Source organism: Notolepis coatsorum, assembly GCF_963971535.1.
Source record: "Notolepis coatsorum genome assembly, chromosome: 5".
Lineage (NCBI taxonomy): Eukaryota > Metazoa > Chordata > Actinopteri > Aulopiformes > Paralepididae > Notolepis > Notolepis coatsorum.
In genome coordinates this window covers 180,811,014-180,831,098 of record NC_140169.1, presented here as the reverse complement: position 1 = coordinate 180,831,098, position 20,085 = coordinate 180,811,014, and the positions used below count along the sequence as shown (strand labels likewise).

The following is a 20,085-nucleotide window of genomic DNA, read 5'->3' as shown; positions in this document are numbered from 1 at the left end:
CTGTACTTCCAGTCTTGTGCATCATTTGCAAGAAAAGGGACAAGTATGTGCATGTGAAGGGCAAACGCAAGAGGGACCATCTATCATTGGCTGAAACCTTGGCTGCAGGTATGAAAAATAAGCCTAGCTACACTAATGTGAATTTGATGCTGTGCTGAGATACAGTTTAGCTGTGTTTTTATAGTTGTGGGGGGGAGGAGGAGGTGAGTGAAGCCACAGGCCTGATTGTTGAGTTAATTAAAGCTGTATACTACAGTAGTTGATCATATTAACTAGTCAAGCTGTACAGAGATTTAACACAGATTGACATGGATAACATTTCCGTCACATTATCAAAATACAATCAAAGAAATTCTCAGTCCCAACACACACTCATGTCATTTTCCAATTTTATTTAAAGGCCTGTTGCTGAGAGCTGCCCAGGTGAAGCAAGACACCAGCCCACTTTTGCATATCCAAGACAAAGAGGTGCGATATCACAAAACCTGTTACAGGGAGTACACCAGATCCTTGACTCAATCAGGGCAGGTTTGTCAATGGAGAACTTTTTGTTCCTAAATCTACACCAATATATCTTTCACCCAGAGTGAAAATTGTGTAGTCCGGCGAGGTGGGAACGGGATGAAACGATACAGCCTTCACCTTACGGCCTAAACATTTACATTTACATTTACATTTAGTCATTTAGCTGACGCTTTTATCCAAAGCGACTTACAAGTTCTGTACGACAAGTCATCAGGAATGGCACAACTCTATCAGCTGAGTAACAATGTTCATAAAAGTGTTGAGTGCTACAGTGTAGGTTAGTTTATTAGGACAAGTGCATGACAGTACGGTTAGTTAGGGTTAGATAAAAAATAAAATAAAAAATTAAACATTTTTTTTATTATTATTTCAGATAATGGTTGAAGAAGTGCGTCTTTAGTTGACGGCGAAATATTGGACGGGTTTCGGCTGTCCTAACTGGGGTGGGTAGTTCATTCCACCATTGTGGGGCAAAGACTAAAAGTAGGCCCACCTACTGGGGAATTTTGTTTTACAGTAGTCTCAGGTTCCAAAAGCCAAAAAAAAATAAATAAAAAAATCTAACCCTAACTAACCGACCGTACTGTCATGCACTTGTCCTAATAAACTAACCTACACTGTAGCACTCAACACTTTGATGGACATTGTTGCTCAGCTGATAGAGTTGTGCCCTTCCTGATGGCTTGTCGTACAGAACTTGTAAGTCGCTTTGGATAAAAGCGTCAGCTAAATGACTAAATGTAAATGTAAATGTAATGTAAAAGCATAGTTTAGAAACATGACTGGTGCCTTCCCGCATAATTTTGGCCATTCTGGGATGTTGTTTGTCCAACAAACACCAGCAATTGCAACAGAAACAGCTGTCCTACATATAGCTGGTTAAGGACAGGGGTGTGTTCTGTCCTTGAAGCATTTGTATTTGAAAAGTCACTACAGTAGTTGCTCTGAGGCGGTGACATCAATGTGTGCATTTCAACCTGGAGACTACTGTATAAGTGGGGTGGACTTGGAACGGATTTCTCTGAGCTGAAATAGCTTATTTTTTTTTACCAGAACTTACTTCGTAGTGCAACTTTGCTGTATTTGCTATTACTTTTCAGAAACCCTTTTTTTATCACACATATTTCTATGACTCTTTTGATCTCGCTCCTCCGGATATACCTTCCCTCCGGTGAATACGTTCTCAGTGGAGATACGTAGCAGTGGTGCTACAACAGAGGCAATGCTCTTCATTTTTAAGCCTGAATACATTATATTTTCTGAAGGGCTTCAGCAGTGTAGGTAAAACTGTCTAAATAAATAATGCAATCTCCAACCTACACCTGCTATTTTAATGCTGAGCTGAGCTGAGCTGAGCTGAGGGGTGGGTTTGATAAAGAGAGAAACAAGAACACTTAAGAGTATGAATAGGCCAGAACACTGACATCACCGACTGAACTGTTCAAACAGGGATCATGTGAACCGGTATACCAGAGGGTGGCAAGGTGGCAGAGTGTTTAGCACTGCTGCCTCACAGCAAGAAGGTCCTGTCTTCGAACCCCAGCAGGGTTTTTTTATGTGTGGAATTTGCATGTTCTTCCTGTGTTCGTGTGGGTTTCCTCCAGGTACTCTGGTTTCCTCCCACACCATAAAGACATGCATGGTAGGCAGGGACTACAGATGAAAACTAGGCCATTAGCTAATTCTGGCACATTTACATTGATGTGGAAACTGAAGATGTTGATTAATGTGTACTAGGTTTCAGGCCAAGGGAGATGTTAGGCTTACTAGGTTGCAGGCCAAGGGAGATATTAGGCTTACAAGGTTTCAGGCCAAGGGAGATAGTAGGCTTACTAGACTTCAGACAGGGCTACTATGTTGCATACTAAATTCCATCCATAGACATAGTAGTGTAATGATCCACAGATGTTACATGTTGTGTAATTATCTTTTAGTTTTATTTACCTGACTATCTTGCGATAATTGTACTGAAAACATACAGTATTTTTTTTGTCATAATGACCTACTTTCACAAATATTCATCGCACCGCAGCCTGTCGGACTAATTTGGACTATAAAAGCCAACAGTTACTCTAATTATATTAAAGCTCTCAATATTTCATTGATCGCACACGGGTTATATGCATGCTTGTAAATCATTTAAAAGACTTCAAATAAAACTCAACAACTCCAATCAGCGAAAAACTCTACAGTGATTATGATCCCATTAGAAACTCCACAGGCTTCCTTGTAGTAAGTGCTCCTTTATCATCCTTTGACATATCCAATGGTACTGTGTGGTTCCAAGACCTTTCTCTCTCTCTGTGAGATTCCTCTTTTTGCATTGTAAAGTCAGGAGCTTCCTTTTACAGTAAGTTGAAAATTAGGGGCAAATCATGAAGCGTTTATTATCATGACCTCCAACTGTAATACAGTGCTGTGCTGTGGAACGGTCAGGCTTCATGAAACTGCTCACTCAGGGATAATTATAACTGTCTTTCACAGTACAGTAATTCACTGGCTTATCCAGTTAGTGCTGCTTCACATTGTGGGGAGGTGTCTTGGCTGCTATGTACTTTATCCAAACTTGCCATTATTATTAATTAATTCTGTCTTTATTGTCACACACTATCATCAGGCATTGTTGTTATAATTATTGTGCTGTTGAGTGACAGTGGCACATTTACATTTAATAATAATAATAAAAATGCAAAATCGAATGAAATACATTACAGCCATAAAAACAAACAAATAAATCAAATAAATCAAATATATAACATTTAAAAATGTTTGTTGACAGCAGTAGGCTAATGCACAAAATAAATCAAACAAAATAGCCTCTTTGTAAAGGCCTAATCAAAGTGAAATCGAAAAGAGAAGAGAAAAGAGAACAGGAATAAGGCCCTTGTCAGTGGAGACCTTTACATGAAATCTTAAATAATTAATGGAATTGCTTCCGTTGCAATCATGCCTTCACTTTAAGGGTGCATTGATCAAACTAAATAAATAAACTATATCCAATCAAAGCCCCAAAACATGAACTACACCTGACGAAAATAGCTTCAGTGGTCTAAGCCTTATTACAAACTAACATACCTTGAATGATATGAGTGCACAACCCACTTTAGGTTGTGTGACAAAAAAATTATAATAATAATAAATAAGCACTCTGAATGAGTTGAAGTAGCAGGGATGCACATCAATCACAAGGCTACAGTTTCCAGCCACAGATAACGGTCCACATTTCGTCTCCAGAAAAAAAAACTGATGAATGGTGATTCATAATGAAAAGTATTTGAATACTGATTTTGGCGTTGATTACCATGCATGGCAACGATTGAACGTTTAGGTCAGCCTTAACACACACCCATCTACCGGTCACTCTCTATACAGTTGTCCTCTAACATCATCCTTTGAAGAAAAGATCAGGACATGTAGTGAAGTCTTCCTGTCAAGACATGGGTTTACAGGGGGCTTAGTGAGACTCGTGAGGTGACTCTCTGTAAGGAGAGCCATACATCTCCCAACCAGCCACTAGATTAGCTTAGATTTAAATAAATATAAATATATGGTGTATATACAGCTTTATTCTACATGCTATCATACAGAGTGATATGGTTAGAATAGTTTGAGGTAGGTAGTTATGGTTATGTTTATGTTTATGTTTATTTATGATTACAAAGTAAGGCAGTTGTAGACAGTAAAGGCAGTGGGCAGGTATACATTGAGTATAGGCAACAGTCACAGGGTGTTGAGGGTCCAAGAGAGGTCCTCAGCAATATGGACACCCAGGAATTTGAAATTGGAGACACACTCAACCTCCGTCCCGTTGATATAGATTGGACGTGCACGCCAGGTCTGGTCTTCCTGATGTCCACTATGAGCTCCTTGGTTTTCTTGGTGTTGAGGGCCAGGTTGTTGTTGGCGCACCACACCTCTAGGTGCTGGACCTCCTCCCTGTAGGCCAATTGAGAAGGGGGCTTAGCACACAGCCCTTGTGGGATGCCGCTTTTCAGGTTGAGGGTCAACAAACTGGGCTCTGTTGGTTATAAAGTCAAGTATCCAGTTGCAGACACAGGGGTTAATGCCGAGGTCCATGGTTTCCACAAGGTCACCAAGTTTGGAGATGAGCTTAAGTCGATGAACAGTAATCTCACACGGGTGTTGCTCTCTTCCAGGTGGGAGAGGGCGGAATGTAGCACTTGAGGAGATGGCATCCTCCATGCTCCTGTTCTCATGGTAAGCAAATTGGTGTTTATCCAGTGAGGGTGAAAGACCAGATTTTTGAGGTGTGCAGGACCAGCCACTCAAAGCACTTTATAATGATGGGGGCAGTAATGTTTCTGCACTGGCACTATGGCGGTGGTTTTTGTCAGTGCTAGTGACAGGTTGAATATATCAGATAATACCTTCATCAGCTGCTCAGCGCAGTTCCTGAACACACAGCAGAGGATACCATCAGGGCCAGCTACCTTACATGCATTAGTCCTGCTCAGTGTGGCACACGCGTTGGTGGGGGAGAGAGAGAGGGGTAGGCGGTTAGCAGGGAGAGCAGGTTGTCCCTATCAAAGCGGGCATAAAGGTTATTGAGCTCATCAGAGAGGGAGGGGTCAGTGGTTGTGGGATAGGTTTTGGTGGGTTTAAAATCCGAAATGGCCCGGATGCCCTGCCACATGTGCCAGGGGTCAGAGTAGTAGTGCTCTTCAACCCGTGTGGCTGTGCTCGGCCCGCTTGATTCCCCTATTCAGGTTAGTATACTTGCGGAGGATGAACAATGAAAGGTGGTCAGATTGGCCCAGGTGGGGGAGGGGAACGACTTTGTATGCATCCGTTGCGTTGGTGTAAACATGGTCTAATGTCTTCTCTCCTCTAAAACGTGGGGAGCAGAGTCTTTAGGTTGGAGCGGTTGAAATCTCCTGCAACAATAAAGGCTGCGTCTGGGTGTGAGTTCTGTTGTTTGCTAATGGCGGCATGCAGTTCCTTCATTGCTTAGCATCTGCTGGTATATAGGCTGCAGTCACAATGGTAGCTGTACACTCCCTAAGCTTATGAAGGTGTGCACTGAACCATGAGCTATTCCATGTTAGCAGAGCAGTGACTCTCACTGGTGGTATCAAATTTGGTTTATATAAATGCACAAACCTCCACCACTGGTCTTACCAGAGCCATCAGGTTGCACTGTTCTATCCGCCCTGTGAAGAGTGCAGCCTGGTGGTAGCTCAACAGCACTGTCAGGAACTCCGCTATTAAACCAGGAGTCTGTAAAAATCATGACGTTGCAATCCTTAAATCCATTTATGATTGATGATCCGCAGCTTCAGTTCATCCAATTTGTTTGCCAGAGACCACGAGAAAGATGCTGGATAGCGAAAGGCGTTGGGGAGTTAGCTTTAGCTTAGCCCTGAGTACCACGCCTTGGTTTACGTTATCTGCTGTAAGGACAGCTATACACCTCCACACTGAGTCTCAACCAGCCACTAGTATTACGTCAAGTAGTGAGGGGTGACTCACTGTAAGGACAGCCGTACACCTCCACCCTGAGTCTCAACCAGCCACTAGTATTATGTCAAGTAGTGAGGGGTGACTCACTGTAAGGACAGCCGTACACCTCCACCCTGAGCCCCAACCAGCCACTGGGGTTCCAGTCCAGAGGGATGAAGCGCAGGAAGCGGGTTCTGATCGAATGGGAGAGCTTGTTCTGGACGATTCCCTCTGCGTTCACGTTCCCCACAAACTTCTGCTGACACACAGGGAGAGAGGGGACGGCTCGGGTTAGATGCATAAAGCTTTCACTAATGCATTCTCTAGCTACAGTTACCTTAAGTGCACCTTGAAAGGCATTGAGGAAAAGTGCAATGCAACTTTAATGTCTCCTCATCACGTTGATGATAATCAAGCTTGAAAGACAATATTTTATGTAAGTTTACATTGACTTCAGTTCGAAAGCCATATTCTTTACAGTAGCCATGTAGTCTTTATTTTGCAAATACCGGTTGCCTACTTTCACAGCATCTTTTCCTTCTCTCCTGAATGTACACACAAATGCATGTAGACACATAGTAAATACATTGTATTAACATTTCAATGTGTATTACTGTGATGTTACATCACTTTGATTTTATGCAGAATGGATAGCTTAGCCAAAACCAATTACATCTTAATTGCATGAAGACATTAGTACTATGTTTGAATGCAAATGTCCTCGAGGAACACACATGCACAGTCCTAGATCGCACACCATGGCATAACATTTTTACATTGTTATCCTTTATCATGTGACACAAATAGGTCAGGTTTAAAAAGAAATTGTCTCGTAACATTGGATTGAATGACATATCCTTCTTATTAAACTAAATTACATCCCAGAAGATTTCAGGCAATGCTTGTCTGATCATAAAATGTACAGTATACATCAAATATTAAATTCCTATATATCTTTTCATAATTTATTTATATAATTTACACCAACATGTCTGTCAGTTCATCATTACTCTATATCATTATCACTTTGTCACATCACTTGATAATTCCGTCTAATATTTTCACCATTAGTGAAATATGTCCACGGGTTGTCATAATGCTTATGCATTTTTAACACAACATTAGAATTAGTTAGGTTTTTTCGATTAGCCTTAAAGGAACATGCCACCTTTTTGGGAAATTTGCTTATTTGCCATCTACCCTGGAGTTAGACAAGCAGATACATACCCCTTTGTTCTCTGTGCATGCATTAGGCTTAGGGAACAGCCGCACCGTTAGCCTAGCTTAGTGTCATTCACTGGAAGTAGGTGTGCCAGTGTAGCCTAGTTCCCAACACTCCAAATACACTCCAAATACAACTCCAAAACCTTCCTGTAAACATGTTGTGACCTGTGTATTTACCACATGGAGAAATAAAAAAAATCTATTTGACATTTTCATTTTCTAAGCAGATATATACTCTGAAAATCTTGGCTGTTCCCTAAGCCTAATGCATGCACAGAGAAGAAAATGGTACTGTATGTATCTGCTTGTCTAACTCCAGGGTAGATGGCAAATAAGCGAATTTCCCAAAAAGTTGGCGTGTTCCTTTAAAGAAAATGTCCCTGAATGGAAAACATTACATGTGTACAGAGACTTGAAACCCATGACAACAAGTGTCCTGAGAGAGGAGTGTGGCCTGAAATATGAAGCTTTTAAAAACCACAGCCATGGTCCATAATCCCATATACCTGCCAAGTGTATTCCAGATCCACTGAAGCCAATGTCCCTGTGTGCCCCTTGTTATTAACTAAAACAAAAAAATGCACAATACATCCTCCCAATTACTGTGCAGATGTGAAACAGTCCTCGAGTAGAGCCCTGAGGCTCCCCAATGGAACACAGGCCTTAGGTTAGTCACTGTCTAGATCAGACCTGGGCATTGTACGGCCCGCGGGCCGGATCCGGCCCGCGGGATGATTCTGACCGGCCCGCGAAAGATTACATGATAATAAAAAAAAATAAAAAAAAAATAAAAATTTTTTTTTTTTTTTAATTTTTTTTTTTTTTTTTTTTTTTACTTTTTTTTTTTCATGTCAACGTTCACACGCACAGTATACGCTTAGGAGACATGCTCAGAAGATGTTGGTTCTCTTTGGATCCACCTACATATGTGAACAGACATTCTCAGTCATGACGTTTACCAAGTCCAGGTACAGATCCTCTCTCACTGATGAACATCTGGCAGCTGTGCTTCGCATCTCCACCTCAGACATGCAACCTGACTTTGATGGACTTGTTAAAGCTCAACAGAGACTGGATTTCTCACACTGAATGAAAAAAAAGAACTGAAGAACACTAAAATGTGGAAATATAACAAGTGAAATGGGACACTTGATCTTTTTTTTTCTTTTTTTTTCACAGTTCTGAAAACATAAAATGTTTAATATAGGCATGTAAAGTAAAAAAGGCTACAAAACTGGGACACTTTTCTTTACACAGTTCAGTGACATGTCTTGTTTATTTTTGCTATAAGATGATGTGATGTCTTTAGAAAGCTAAGAAAATCCTTGTTTCAATAGTATATGAAACTCAAAATTCCCTTTGTTATTAATGTTTCACATTTTGTTTATCATTTTGGAAATAAATTCTATTTGAATAAATGATATTTTTGAAAGCTATAACCTCACATTTTAATTGCCAAATAATAACATACACTCTTACCAGGGGTCAAAACAATGCCATTTACTGCTTTTTATATAGAAATAAAATGTATATTATGCATAATTGAGTTTGGAATTTTGGCCCGGCCCCCCAACATATTTTCAGTTGCTCATTCGGCCCCCCGGGAAAAATAATTGCCCACCCCTGGTCTAGATAAACAGACCCAACCCCCGCCGTGACTTCATTATATATATTCCTGTATCGACTTTCCAGCAGCCTCCTGCCCCGTTCATTCAGACTCTTTACTCCTCGTCTCCTGAAGGGGGGAGACATCCTCATGACATAGCTGAATCCATCCGCTCAACATACGTCATGTGCAATAGGTCCCGCAGCAGTCCGATCCCCATGTGACCGCATGGTGCATTCATGCATATTGAAATACAGTGAGGCTCAGAAATGCATACTGTACACATGTGACCGGTGTACTCTCTGACGGCGTTGTGTATTAAGGACGACAGACATGGATGACTGTTGATGGTCTTTATTTTCCTCCTGTTAGGTTACAATGCAACACAATGCACCAGCATTAGGAATAGTCATATGCACTGCAGCACGTGAGTCCACGGACCTCCGGGTGGAACTCTCTCATAAGAATGACACATTTTAATACATAGTTACATTGGAAAAATATACACAATTGAATACAAAACGGACACATGGGAGCTACTGTACACACATACCTGTTAGGTTACAATGCAACACAATGCACCAGCATTAGGAATAGTCATCTGCACTGCAGCACGTGAGCTACAATTGGGAAAATACGTGATTCCATTAACTACCATGTCACCAGCGCACGTGTGTGCAAACTTCCTACATGCTATTAAAGTGCATTTTACCCAGTCAAACCTCCCACAAAACAACTGCACAGGTACATATTAACAACAGTAGTTACATTACAAACTCGTTTCACAGTTTTAGGAATGTAACATACAATATTTAACAACTTTTAGACCGAAGTCTTTCACTGAACATAAGGAGTAGTACTCACTCCACGGACCTCCGGGTGGAACTAACTCACCACCGGAAAGCAGGCAAGATGCGTGTCCCGGAGGACCGGAAAAGTAAGGGTGTCGATTTCAAAATAAAAGCCTTAACTCCCAAAAGTGCAATAAAACAAAACGAAAGGAATGAAATCAACTTAAATCAATAAAATAAAACGTTTAGGAGTATTAGTGGAATGTATTAAAGTGTATTTTGTGATGGGGTGTAATTATCTATACAAGGCAACAAGGCACTTGTTACATTCACCCCACAGAATTACACCTACATCGAAGAAAAAAACTGTGCCTACCTCGTGTCACACTAGTCACAAGCTTACTATGAGAACCACACACTGCGGAACAATCCAACGATACCTGTCACCTAATAAAAGGCCAGGAGGGCACTAGGAGTGGCCAACTCCCACCATACCTCCAGGGATAACAACGGTGCCTTATACACCATCCAGCTACACTTGACCATACCATGACGAGGGCACATACACACAAATAAAACTGTTACTCCTTATTACCACAAAGGACACTGTATCAGGCTGTAAGCGCTATACACAACACTGCAGCTAACCTCACACACGTTTGATAGAGGCTTGTGGCTCGAAGCCCATCATACTCTCAAGTTGGACCATTGTCTCTATCAGCCGAAAGACTGGCTTGATGACCCTACCGAACCTGGACGTGTAGTGTTCAGTGGTCTGTGGACCCTGGCTCTGACCAGGCACACTGACACTCATTAGCTCAGGAGTACGCCCTGGTTGTGTGGACACAACACTGTCATCATGCTGGACTACAGCAGGGGGGGAACTCGGTGGAGCAAGCAACAGTGGGGGACTGGCGGCACTTGCCACTGGAAGCTCACTCAGAGCAGGGGACATCCCCTGGGGGGAATACGGACGTAGCCCGTCATCCTCACTCTCCACTGAAGACTGCTCTTGCACCCATGATGCGGTGCGATCCCCATCTCCCATGGAAGGCTCTGCTGCCACACTGTCCACGTCTGAGGCGCTAGCTTCAGGCATGACTGAGAGGGAGGCTTCCTCTTGCACCCATGATGCGGTGCGACCCCCATCAGGTCCATCTCCCATGGAAGGCTCTGCCGCCACACCGTCCGCGTCTGAGGCACTAGCTTCAGGCATGACTGAGAGGGAGGCTTCACCAGGCGCACAAGTGTCGCTGTCCGCGGCTAGACCCTCATCATCAAATGACCCGTCCAAGGGGAGGAAGTTGACCTGAAGCAGGAGGTTTCTGTGGACTGTCTTCTCCCGCCCAGTCCGGTCTCTGATCCGATATATGTGGCACTGTGGTCTGGAAGCGATGACGGTGTAGACGTCCGGCTCCCATTTGTCCGCCAGCTTCCGCTTCCCTCTGGCGCCCTTGTTCGCCACCAGGACCCGATCACCCACCGAGAGGGGCAAGCCCTTCATCTTTTTGTTGTACTGGTCAGCCTGATGCCCCTGTTCCACTGAGGTGTGCCTCTGGGCCAACAGCATAGCAGACTGGAGATCGGCCGCCAGGGACTTCACATAGGCATCATAGTCACAGACCACCTCGTCCTGGAGCACATTCTTAAACAGCAGATCAACTGGCAGACGCGGGACCCTCCCGAAGATCAGGTAAAAGGGGGCAAAGCCAGTCGTCTCATGCTGTGTACAATTGTAGGCGAAGGTCAGGCTCTGGACCATCTGGGGCCATCTGTGCTTAGACTCCGATGGCAGGGAGCGCAGCATTCCACCCAGGGTCCGATTGAATCTCTCAGTGCCACCATTCCCCATAGGGTGATACGGAGTGGTCCGGGACTGCGTGACCCCTGCTAACTCCAGCAGCTCCGCCATCAACTCACTCTGGAAGTTCGCTCCTTGGTCCGAATGCAGGCGCTGTGGGAAGCCATACACACAGAAATAGTTGTCCCACAGCTTTTTAGCAACCTTCTTCGCGGTTTGGTCTTTGCAGGGGAAGGCGTGGGCCAGCTTTGTAAAGTGGTCAGTTATGACCAGAACATCCACAGACTTGTTGTTATTATCTTCAGCTGACCAGAAGTCGATGCACACCAGCTCCAGTGGTGCAGAGGTTATTATGCTCTCCAGAGGGGCTCTGGCCGCCGGCTCTGGAGTCTTGCTGAGTACGCATCTGGGACAGTTCCTCACATGGCCCTGCACATCCTTCTCCATGTCATACCAGTAGAAACGCTGACGTACGAGAGACAGCGTTCTAGGTTGACCTTGGTGACCAGCCAAGTCATGCACTCCAGACAGCGCCTCCGACTTCAAGGACTCAGGCAGAACATACTGGAACCTCTTGTGCCTGGTCATGTGGTCCTTCGTAACCCTGTACAATATGCCGTTCTGCATAGCGAGCCTCTCCCACTGCTTCAGCATCCTCAAGGCGGGCTGATCTTCATAGCAGCGCTCGCGTCTGGAGGGTCTGCGGCCCCTTTCAACGTAAAAGATGACTCTGGAGACGGTGGCGTCTTTTCGCTGGCGGGCCTGCAGATCGGCCAACGACAAGGAGGAGACTGCGTCGTGGTCGGCAGTGACAACAGTGGACAGGTGACCCGCCATAGATACTGCCCTGTGTCTTGGCGCAGAGTCCCAGTCTTCCTGGGAGGAAAGCACCGTGGAGGTCTCATCTGCCGACATGGACACATCAGCAACCGCACATCCAGAAGGGGTCACTAGAGCTTGGGGCTGGCATGTCAGACGGAAGATATCCTGCACCCCCCTGTTCTCCACATCACACACCTGCTCCAGAAGAGCGGAGTAAGGCTCGGTCAAGAGACGCCGGCTGAGCGGCCTCACGAAGGGATCTCTGCTCAGCGCATCGGCCACTGTATTCAGCCTCCCAGGCACATGCTTGATGTCGAAGCAGTAAGGGGCCAGCTTGGACACCCAGCGCTGCTCGCATGCGTCAAGTTTAGGCTTGGTCATGATGTACGTGAGTGGATTATTATCAGTCCACACAGTGAACTTGTGACCCTTGAGCCAGTGACTGAATTTGTCACACACTGACCATTTGAGGGCCAGGAACTCCAGTCTGTGGGCAGGATAGTTCGCTTGACTGCGGCTGAGCGACTTGCTCGCAAAGGCGATTGGTCTGGCCTTCTCCTCCCCGACAGGGACTTGAGAGAGCACTGCTCCAATACCGTCCAACGACGCGTCAGTGGAGAGGATGAACGGCCTCTCAAAGTCCGGGTGAGCCAGCACTACACATTCGACGAGCGCCCTCTTGAGCTCCTCAAACGCAGTCTCACAGGCGGGAGTCCAGTCCTCAGGAGTCAGCTTCTGGAACGTACCGGCTCTCGTACGACCAGCACTGGTCTTCCCTTTTCTCTTCTGGCCAGCTGTCAAGGCGAAGAGGGGCTTGGCTATACTGGAGCAGCCATGTATGAAATTTTGGTAATACAACACCATGCCGAGGAAGGATCTCACTCTCTTCTGAGCGGGAGTGCGGCCATCCGACTCCATCAGATCCTCTCTCTGGAAGCCAGAGATGACGGAAACCTTCTCTTGGTCGACAGAGACTCCACTGGCATCGACCACATGACCCAGGAACCTGACCGACCTCTGTAAGAAGTTACATTTCTTCTGTGAGAGCTTGAGGTTGTTCACTCTGAGTCTGCAGAAGACCACCTCCAAACGCTTCAACGCCTCCTCCTCAGACGGCGCAAACACCAGCAGGTCGTCCAAGTAGCACAAGAGGCTGGAGTAGTTGAGGTCGCCAAAGATGCCAAGCATCATACACATGAAAGATGCCGGACTGTTGCACAGGCCTTGCGGGAGTCTGTTGTACTCGTACAAGCCCAGTGGTGTTGTGAAGGCAGTGTACCGCCGGTCAGACACATGGAGAGGGACGTTGTAGAACCCTGAGGTCAGATTCATGGTGCTAAAGAAAGCGTTCCCACCAAGGGCAGCAAGGCAGTCGGACTGATGGGGCAACGGATGAGCATCTTTGACGGTCTTTGCGTTGAGCCAGCGGAAATCCGTACAGATCCTGAGGTCTCCATTCTTCTTCCACACCATGACCAGAGGTGAGGCATACTCGCTCATCGACTTGGAGATTATCCCCTTCACCTCCATCTCAGTCAACACCTCTCTCAGTTTGTGATAGTCAGCTGGGGGGACACGCCTAAAGGGCAGGCGGAACGGACGGTCGTCCGAGAGGTGGATACGGTGCACAAAGTCTTTGACCTCTCCACAGTCCAGCTTGTCCTTGGAGAAGACATCTTGATACGTCACCAGTAGGTCAGCTAGCCTCTTCTTCCCATCAGGAGACACCTCACATGACTTGATGTTCACGTCCTCCAGTCCACAGTCGGCCAACATCTGCTCAGCATCTAACGAGGAGCCAGGAGAGGCGGAGGAGCTGGAGACACCAGACTGCTGCTGACACAGGCCCTGAGTGATGGACAAGATCTTCAACAGCAAGACAAGGTGAGACATCAGCCAGTTTGGCATTACGATGGAGCGTGATGGGGCTCTGTGTCGGGTTCAAGACCTTCATGGGGACCCAGCGGTCGCCCCACATGGGAGTCACCACCCTCCCCACTATGATGTTGCGAGGGGCCGACCTCGCTGAGGTGGGCTCCACAATGACTGTACTCCCAGGAGACACATGTGCACTGGCTGGTAGCTTCCCCCACACTAGATACTCCTGCTGAGGGAGGAGGGTAACCGCCTGGCATAGCTTCACTGTGCCTATCACCCCGGGCGGGTCTGGGCCCGACCAGCGGGAGGTGCAGCTTAAGAGCTCAAGGAACTTCTCACACTCAGTGTCTCTGTTTCTGCAGGACACAAGCTCCCAGTACTTTTCAGTCGACTTCAGCCTTTGGAGAACGGACTTGATTACATTAGTGCCAATTATAAACTCGTCTCTCTGACCTGGCACAACCAACGTAGGAACCACAAATTTTGACCCACAAACTTCAATCTCCAAATCATAGACACACTTTGGTCGAGTAGTCAAGCCACCACAACCAACCAGCACCACATTCACAGGTGCCGGCTGGACACGAGGGAGAACACCAGCGGTTTGTAACTTTTGTTCACCCTCCTCACTGAGCGTGCATGACATACTACCAGAATCCAACATCCCCCTCAATGTGTACTTGTCACTGACTAACACTGGAGCATAAAACAGTTCACTAGCTCCGTTCACTCTCTGTGACCCAACAAAGATGGCTGTTTCGTTTTCTGGAAGTAATCTGCAGCTGTTTATATAGATGGCTTCTAAGTCTGGTTCTCTCTCGAGGGTTTCATTCACCTTGCCCATACTATCCCTCTCATTGCATGGGCTGGCTAGTTTAAAGGGGCAGCATTGACAGGATGGGTCTGAGCGGGTCTGTTGGAGGAAGATGCTGATCCAGCTGATGGCTGGGAGATGCCAGGGCATGAGTCCTCATAGTGACCAGGGCGGAAACAGCGGTCGCACAGCCGATAGAGCATACAGTGTTGATAAGTGTTATGCCTGCTGTCTTGACACACTTCGCATGGGTCGTGCTGGTTGTGCGGGTAACTCTGCTGATTCGGTCTGGCCTGGTTGGGCGAATAACCCTGCTGACTTGGTCTGGCCTGGTTGCGCGAGTAACTCTGCTGACTCGGTCTGGCCTGGTTGCGTGAGTGGTACGTCTGCCCATTACTTGGCTGGATGTGGGAGCGAGACGGCTGACCAGGCTGAGCCTGTACTGCTGGGGCCAGCGAGGCCGAACACAGTGAGAGCACACGGTCTAACAAGTCAACCACCTGATGAAGGCCAGGGTCTACAGAGGGGGGACACGCCGGGGCAGGAGTCATTAAGATGGGTGTAGGAGGGCTGAGGGCCTGCGCTGCGGCTAAGACCCTGTGGGGCTCACCAAGCTGTTCATGAGAAGAGCCAAAGGAGGGAGGCTGCTGTGACTGCACAACAACAGAAGACTGCTGGGCCCCACCATACAGGACAGGAGGGGATGGGCCACCAGCCATGGGGCTCTGACTGCATGCCGAGATGTTAACCTGCTGTGCCCCTGAACTGGATCTCCTTTGGTCTCTCTGGTAACCATCTAGACGCTCCTGGACCTCAGCTGCAGTCCACTGCTCCACAGGCTTCAGCTGGAAGGACATAGCTAGACTGGGATCTGGGCAGTGCGTGATCAACATCATCACGACCTCGGCGCTCGCATCATCAACACACCGACCCCGGCGACGTAGACACTCATCTGCAACATCGATTGCTTTATTCAGCCGGACCCAGTAATCCATCACTCCCTCACTAGGCCTGGGAACCATGGCATAGAAGTCGGCCATGGGCATACTGGAGTATGTCAGCTCGCTGAAGTTACGCTTTAAAATGTCAAACACAGCTGCAGGGGTCATATTGGCAGACAACTCAGGCCGGCTACGCAGTGACACCTTCACTATGTCTCTAGCTTTACCAGTCAACCTGCCCATCACTAGATCACACAATTCTCTGTCGGTTTTACAACTCGTTCTAGACAGATACACTAGCATCATGTCTTCCCACTCATGTATGGAGACTGGCTCAGTGCGATCACCTCTGAAGAACGGAGGTGGTTTAGTCTCCGCCTGCACTATCACTTTCATCCTTGACATGTCTGCACACCCAGAAAAACATTGTGGTTGGGGTGCGGGGACCTTGGGCTCAGGGGCGGGGACCTGGGGCTCAGGGACGGGGACCTGGGGCTGATAACTGGTCTGGTGCATGGCATGCAGAGTAGATGCAATTTGTTCTCCTATCTGTATGGCAAGGTCTGTGACGAGGCTGCCTAAATCCTCTGACCTAGCGAGTTGCGGGGCTGCATCATTGCCATGCGTGATTGGAGTAGATGTGGCCACTGGCCCCACTGCTTCAAACACTGACTGGCGAACTGTAGACTGACTCAGTTCCACAGGTCTTCCCCTCCCACACATAAGAGCTGACTGACCCCTGCCATATACAGGCATCATACCCACCATCTCCAGATCTGGTGGTCCTGCTTCAGACATGTTCAAGAATAAAAAAAAAAAATGCTTTAGAGGGCTATAAACAAAACAAAAGTATGTGTGAATGTGTTAAATGGCCGCTTGTTACTGCTCAGACTTTGAACACTAGACTACACACGAATACATGTAGGCTACTGTATGGCTATCCATTCACAATTTACCAGAACAGATGGGGGGGGGGGAAATAATATATATATATATATCTCATTACCAGCCAACCATATAAACAAATTAGTTCCTAATTATATTTACAGTGGGCATGTGTTAGATAGCAACACTTGTTACTGCTCAAACTTTGAACATTAGACCATAGGCTATCTATTCACAATACATAACAGATGAAAGAAAAAAAAATACAATGGTCTTGTACAACTAGTGTCGTTTCCAATCACTGTATCATTACAATAATATTTACAATTACAATCTATAGCATATTATTCTCAAACAAAAACAACCAATATCACATATGCGCTTATCCTATGCGCACACGTTAACGTTCAACGTTGTACTCAGCACAGCCAGTTGAATGAAGAAGCGGCGTGCAGACAGCGTCCCCGGTGGACAGACGAGCGTTGTCCGTTGTCCGAGGTCGAACGGCACCAAGTGTGACCGGTGTACTCTCTGACGGCGTTGTGTATTAAGGACGACAGACATGGATGACTGTTGATGGTCTTTATTTTCCTCCTGTTAAGTTACAATGCAACACAATGCACCAGCATTAGGAATAGTCATCTGCACTGCAGCACGTGAGTCCACGGACCTCCGGGTGGAACTCTCTCATAAGAATGACACATTTTAATACATAGTTACATTGGAAAAATATACACAATTGAATACAAAACGGACACATGGGAGCTACTGTACACACATACCTGTTAGGTTACAATGCAACACAATGCACCAGCATTAGGAATAGTCATCTGCACTGCAGCACGTGAGCTACAATTGGGAAAAGACGTGATTCCATTAACTACCATGTCACCAGCACACGTGTGTGCAAACTTCCTACATGCTATTAAAGTGCATTTTACCCAGTCAAACCTCCCACAAAACAACTGCACAGGTACATATTAACAACAGTAGTTACATTACAAACTCGTTTCACAGTTTTAGGAATGTAACATACAATATTTAACAACTTTTAGACCGAAGTCTTTCACTGAACATAAGGAGTAGTACTCACTCCACGGACCTCCGGAACTCACCACCGGAAAGCAGGCAAGATGCGTGTCCCGGAGGACCGGAAAAGTAAGGGTGTCGATTTCAAAATAAAAGCCTTAACTCCCAAAAGTGCAATCAAACAAAACGAAAGGAATGAAATCAACTTAAATCAATAAAATAAAACGTTTAGGAGTATTAGTGGAATGTATTAAAGTGTATTTTGTGATGGGGTGTAATTATCTATACAAGGCAACAAGGCACTTGTTACACACACACTGTGATAGATTAATCGCACTCTTTTGCAAATGGACAAAAAAGGGGAAATCCTCGTGAATGGTTCTAATGAGTTTTTTGGCAGTTTCTTTTAGCACACTGAACGCTAGCGAGGCAATGTATTGTAATACACCAACGAATTGGGTGCACCAAACAGGGGGAAAAGGAGTGGCCTTACGTTAGTTTGGCAAACGTATTCCCCTCCCTTTCCTAGGTGGGCAGCAGAGGGCTGCAGTGTACGGTCCCTTGGGGCCAGGGAATAGAGAGGACCTGAGTGCCATGGTTACCGGGCTTACAGCAGAGGCTAAGATGGTAAAGCTCTCCCACGGGGCGACGTAAGCACTTCTTTATCCCACTGCCTCTGATTTTCCGGTACAGTTGCACATATACGCAAGACATCAGAGGGGGGAAATCTATTATTTACTCTGTTCAATGAAGGATAAAACACAGAATAGCACCTGGGAACAGAAAAACAAGACTAGGCAAAGCCTAGCAGAGCCAGAGCCGGATACATGCCAGTGGGGACATACAGTATGTTTATTAATTATGAGACATGTAAACAACAGTGTGTCTCACAGAGTTTAATTCGTGCCGGATCCTGCAGAACAGGATAATCACTGTAATAATCTGTCACTGTAATTGTATCACATACTGTATAGTTGTGTAGGACCATGTAAGGTGTAATGTTATGCGGTCAGTAATATTTTTATTGTAGGCCTATATTCCCATAAATGTGACGTAAATAAATCGTACCAACAACTTTTATGAGAAATGCCAATGAGGTCAGGCTGTGATGTGCCATGTGGACTGTGTGACGTAGGCAATTGTCAGCCATACAGGGGAAAACCGGATAAAATGCCAAGAAGACCATTTCATTGGTTGAGCTTTTTCAAACCAGGAGAATCAGGGCTGGTGACAGGTCATGGATTATCAAATAACATACAGCAGGACTGTCGGATATACAGTAGATCGGTGGTCAATGTTTGGAGTATGTTTGTTGTTACGTGGCTGTTTTGTGGGCTATTTCAGACAAATGAAGAAAAATGGTAGACAAGCGATTTTCATTGCAATTCCCTGCGTAGTGTTGATGATCGATAAGGAGGATGATTGATGGGTATATTGGGATGATGGCGACGATGAAGATGAGTATGTTAGCTATATGACATAGACCGAAGAAGAATACATAGAGTAGACTGTATGCTGGCAAGTGGTTTAACGTTAACGTTAACGCTTGTTGTTGTTGTCTAAGTATTATGACATATTTCAGCGTAAGCCCCACAGCTAGTGGCCGTTTGTGCAGGGCGGTGGAGTGACTATACTATGACCAATAAAAACCTAGGCCCTAGACCCCCCCGAAGCCTTTATGGCCAGTCCCTGGTCAAATACAGTCAGGGTCCTCAGGGATAAATCCATAGGGGATTTCTTAGGTCCAGAGGTGCAGTTGACGCTGTGCAACATTGATGCAATCTGTCTAGGTCTGACTGTAGATGTGTGAGGTTATGAATTTACCGCAGATGGCGCAGAAACTTGAAATGGAATGTGATCACTTTGATTGTCGCTCGCCGCTGAGGTCCGGTTGTGGATAGTGGTGGAGAGTAACTAATTATTTTTACTGTTTTACTTATTGTTTTACAATTTCAAGCTACTTGTACTTTACGTGAGTATTTCCATTTTAGGGAACTTTATACTTTTACTCCACTATATTTTAAAGCAAATATTGTACATTTTACTCGACTACATTTATCTGAACCCATCAGTTACTAGTTACTTTGAGAAAAAAAAGATATTGCATAGAAAAAGTGGCAGAAATGTATGAAGATTATATACTTTCACATTGGAAGCCTGTCAACTTCAATAGGATTTAATCAGAGCAGCATAACTGGACCACATACCACTTTAACATGACCTTTAGAGGTCAATGGATCGAGGATAGAATGCTCCCAAGGACTGGAATACACAAACGTCATGCAGAATGCATAATTGTACTTTAGAAA

At 45.7% G+C, this 20,085-nt stretch overlaps 1 protein-coding gene across 1 annotated transcript in view; it reads right to left on the bottom strand.

Moving 5' to 3' along the window:
* LOC311227880 (contactin-associated protein-like 5) overlaps positions 1-20,085 on the bottom strand; it is a gene marked incomplete at both ends in the record, with an annotated part of 428,878 nt that overhangs the window by 121,449 nt on the left and 287,344 nt on the right. The window contains one exon of the mRNA XM_084313722.1: positions 6,094-6,241. Coding sequence (XP_084169848.1) covers positions 6,094-6,241 — 148 coding nt within the window. The remainder of the gene's footprint in view (positions 1-6,093; positions 6,242-20,085) is intronic.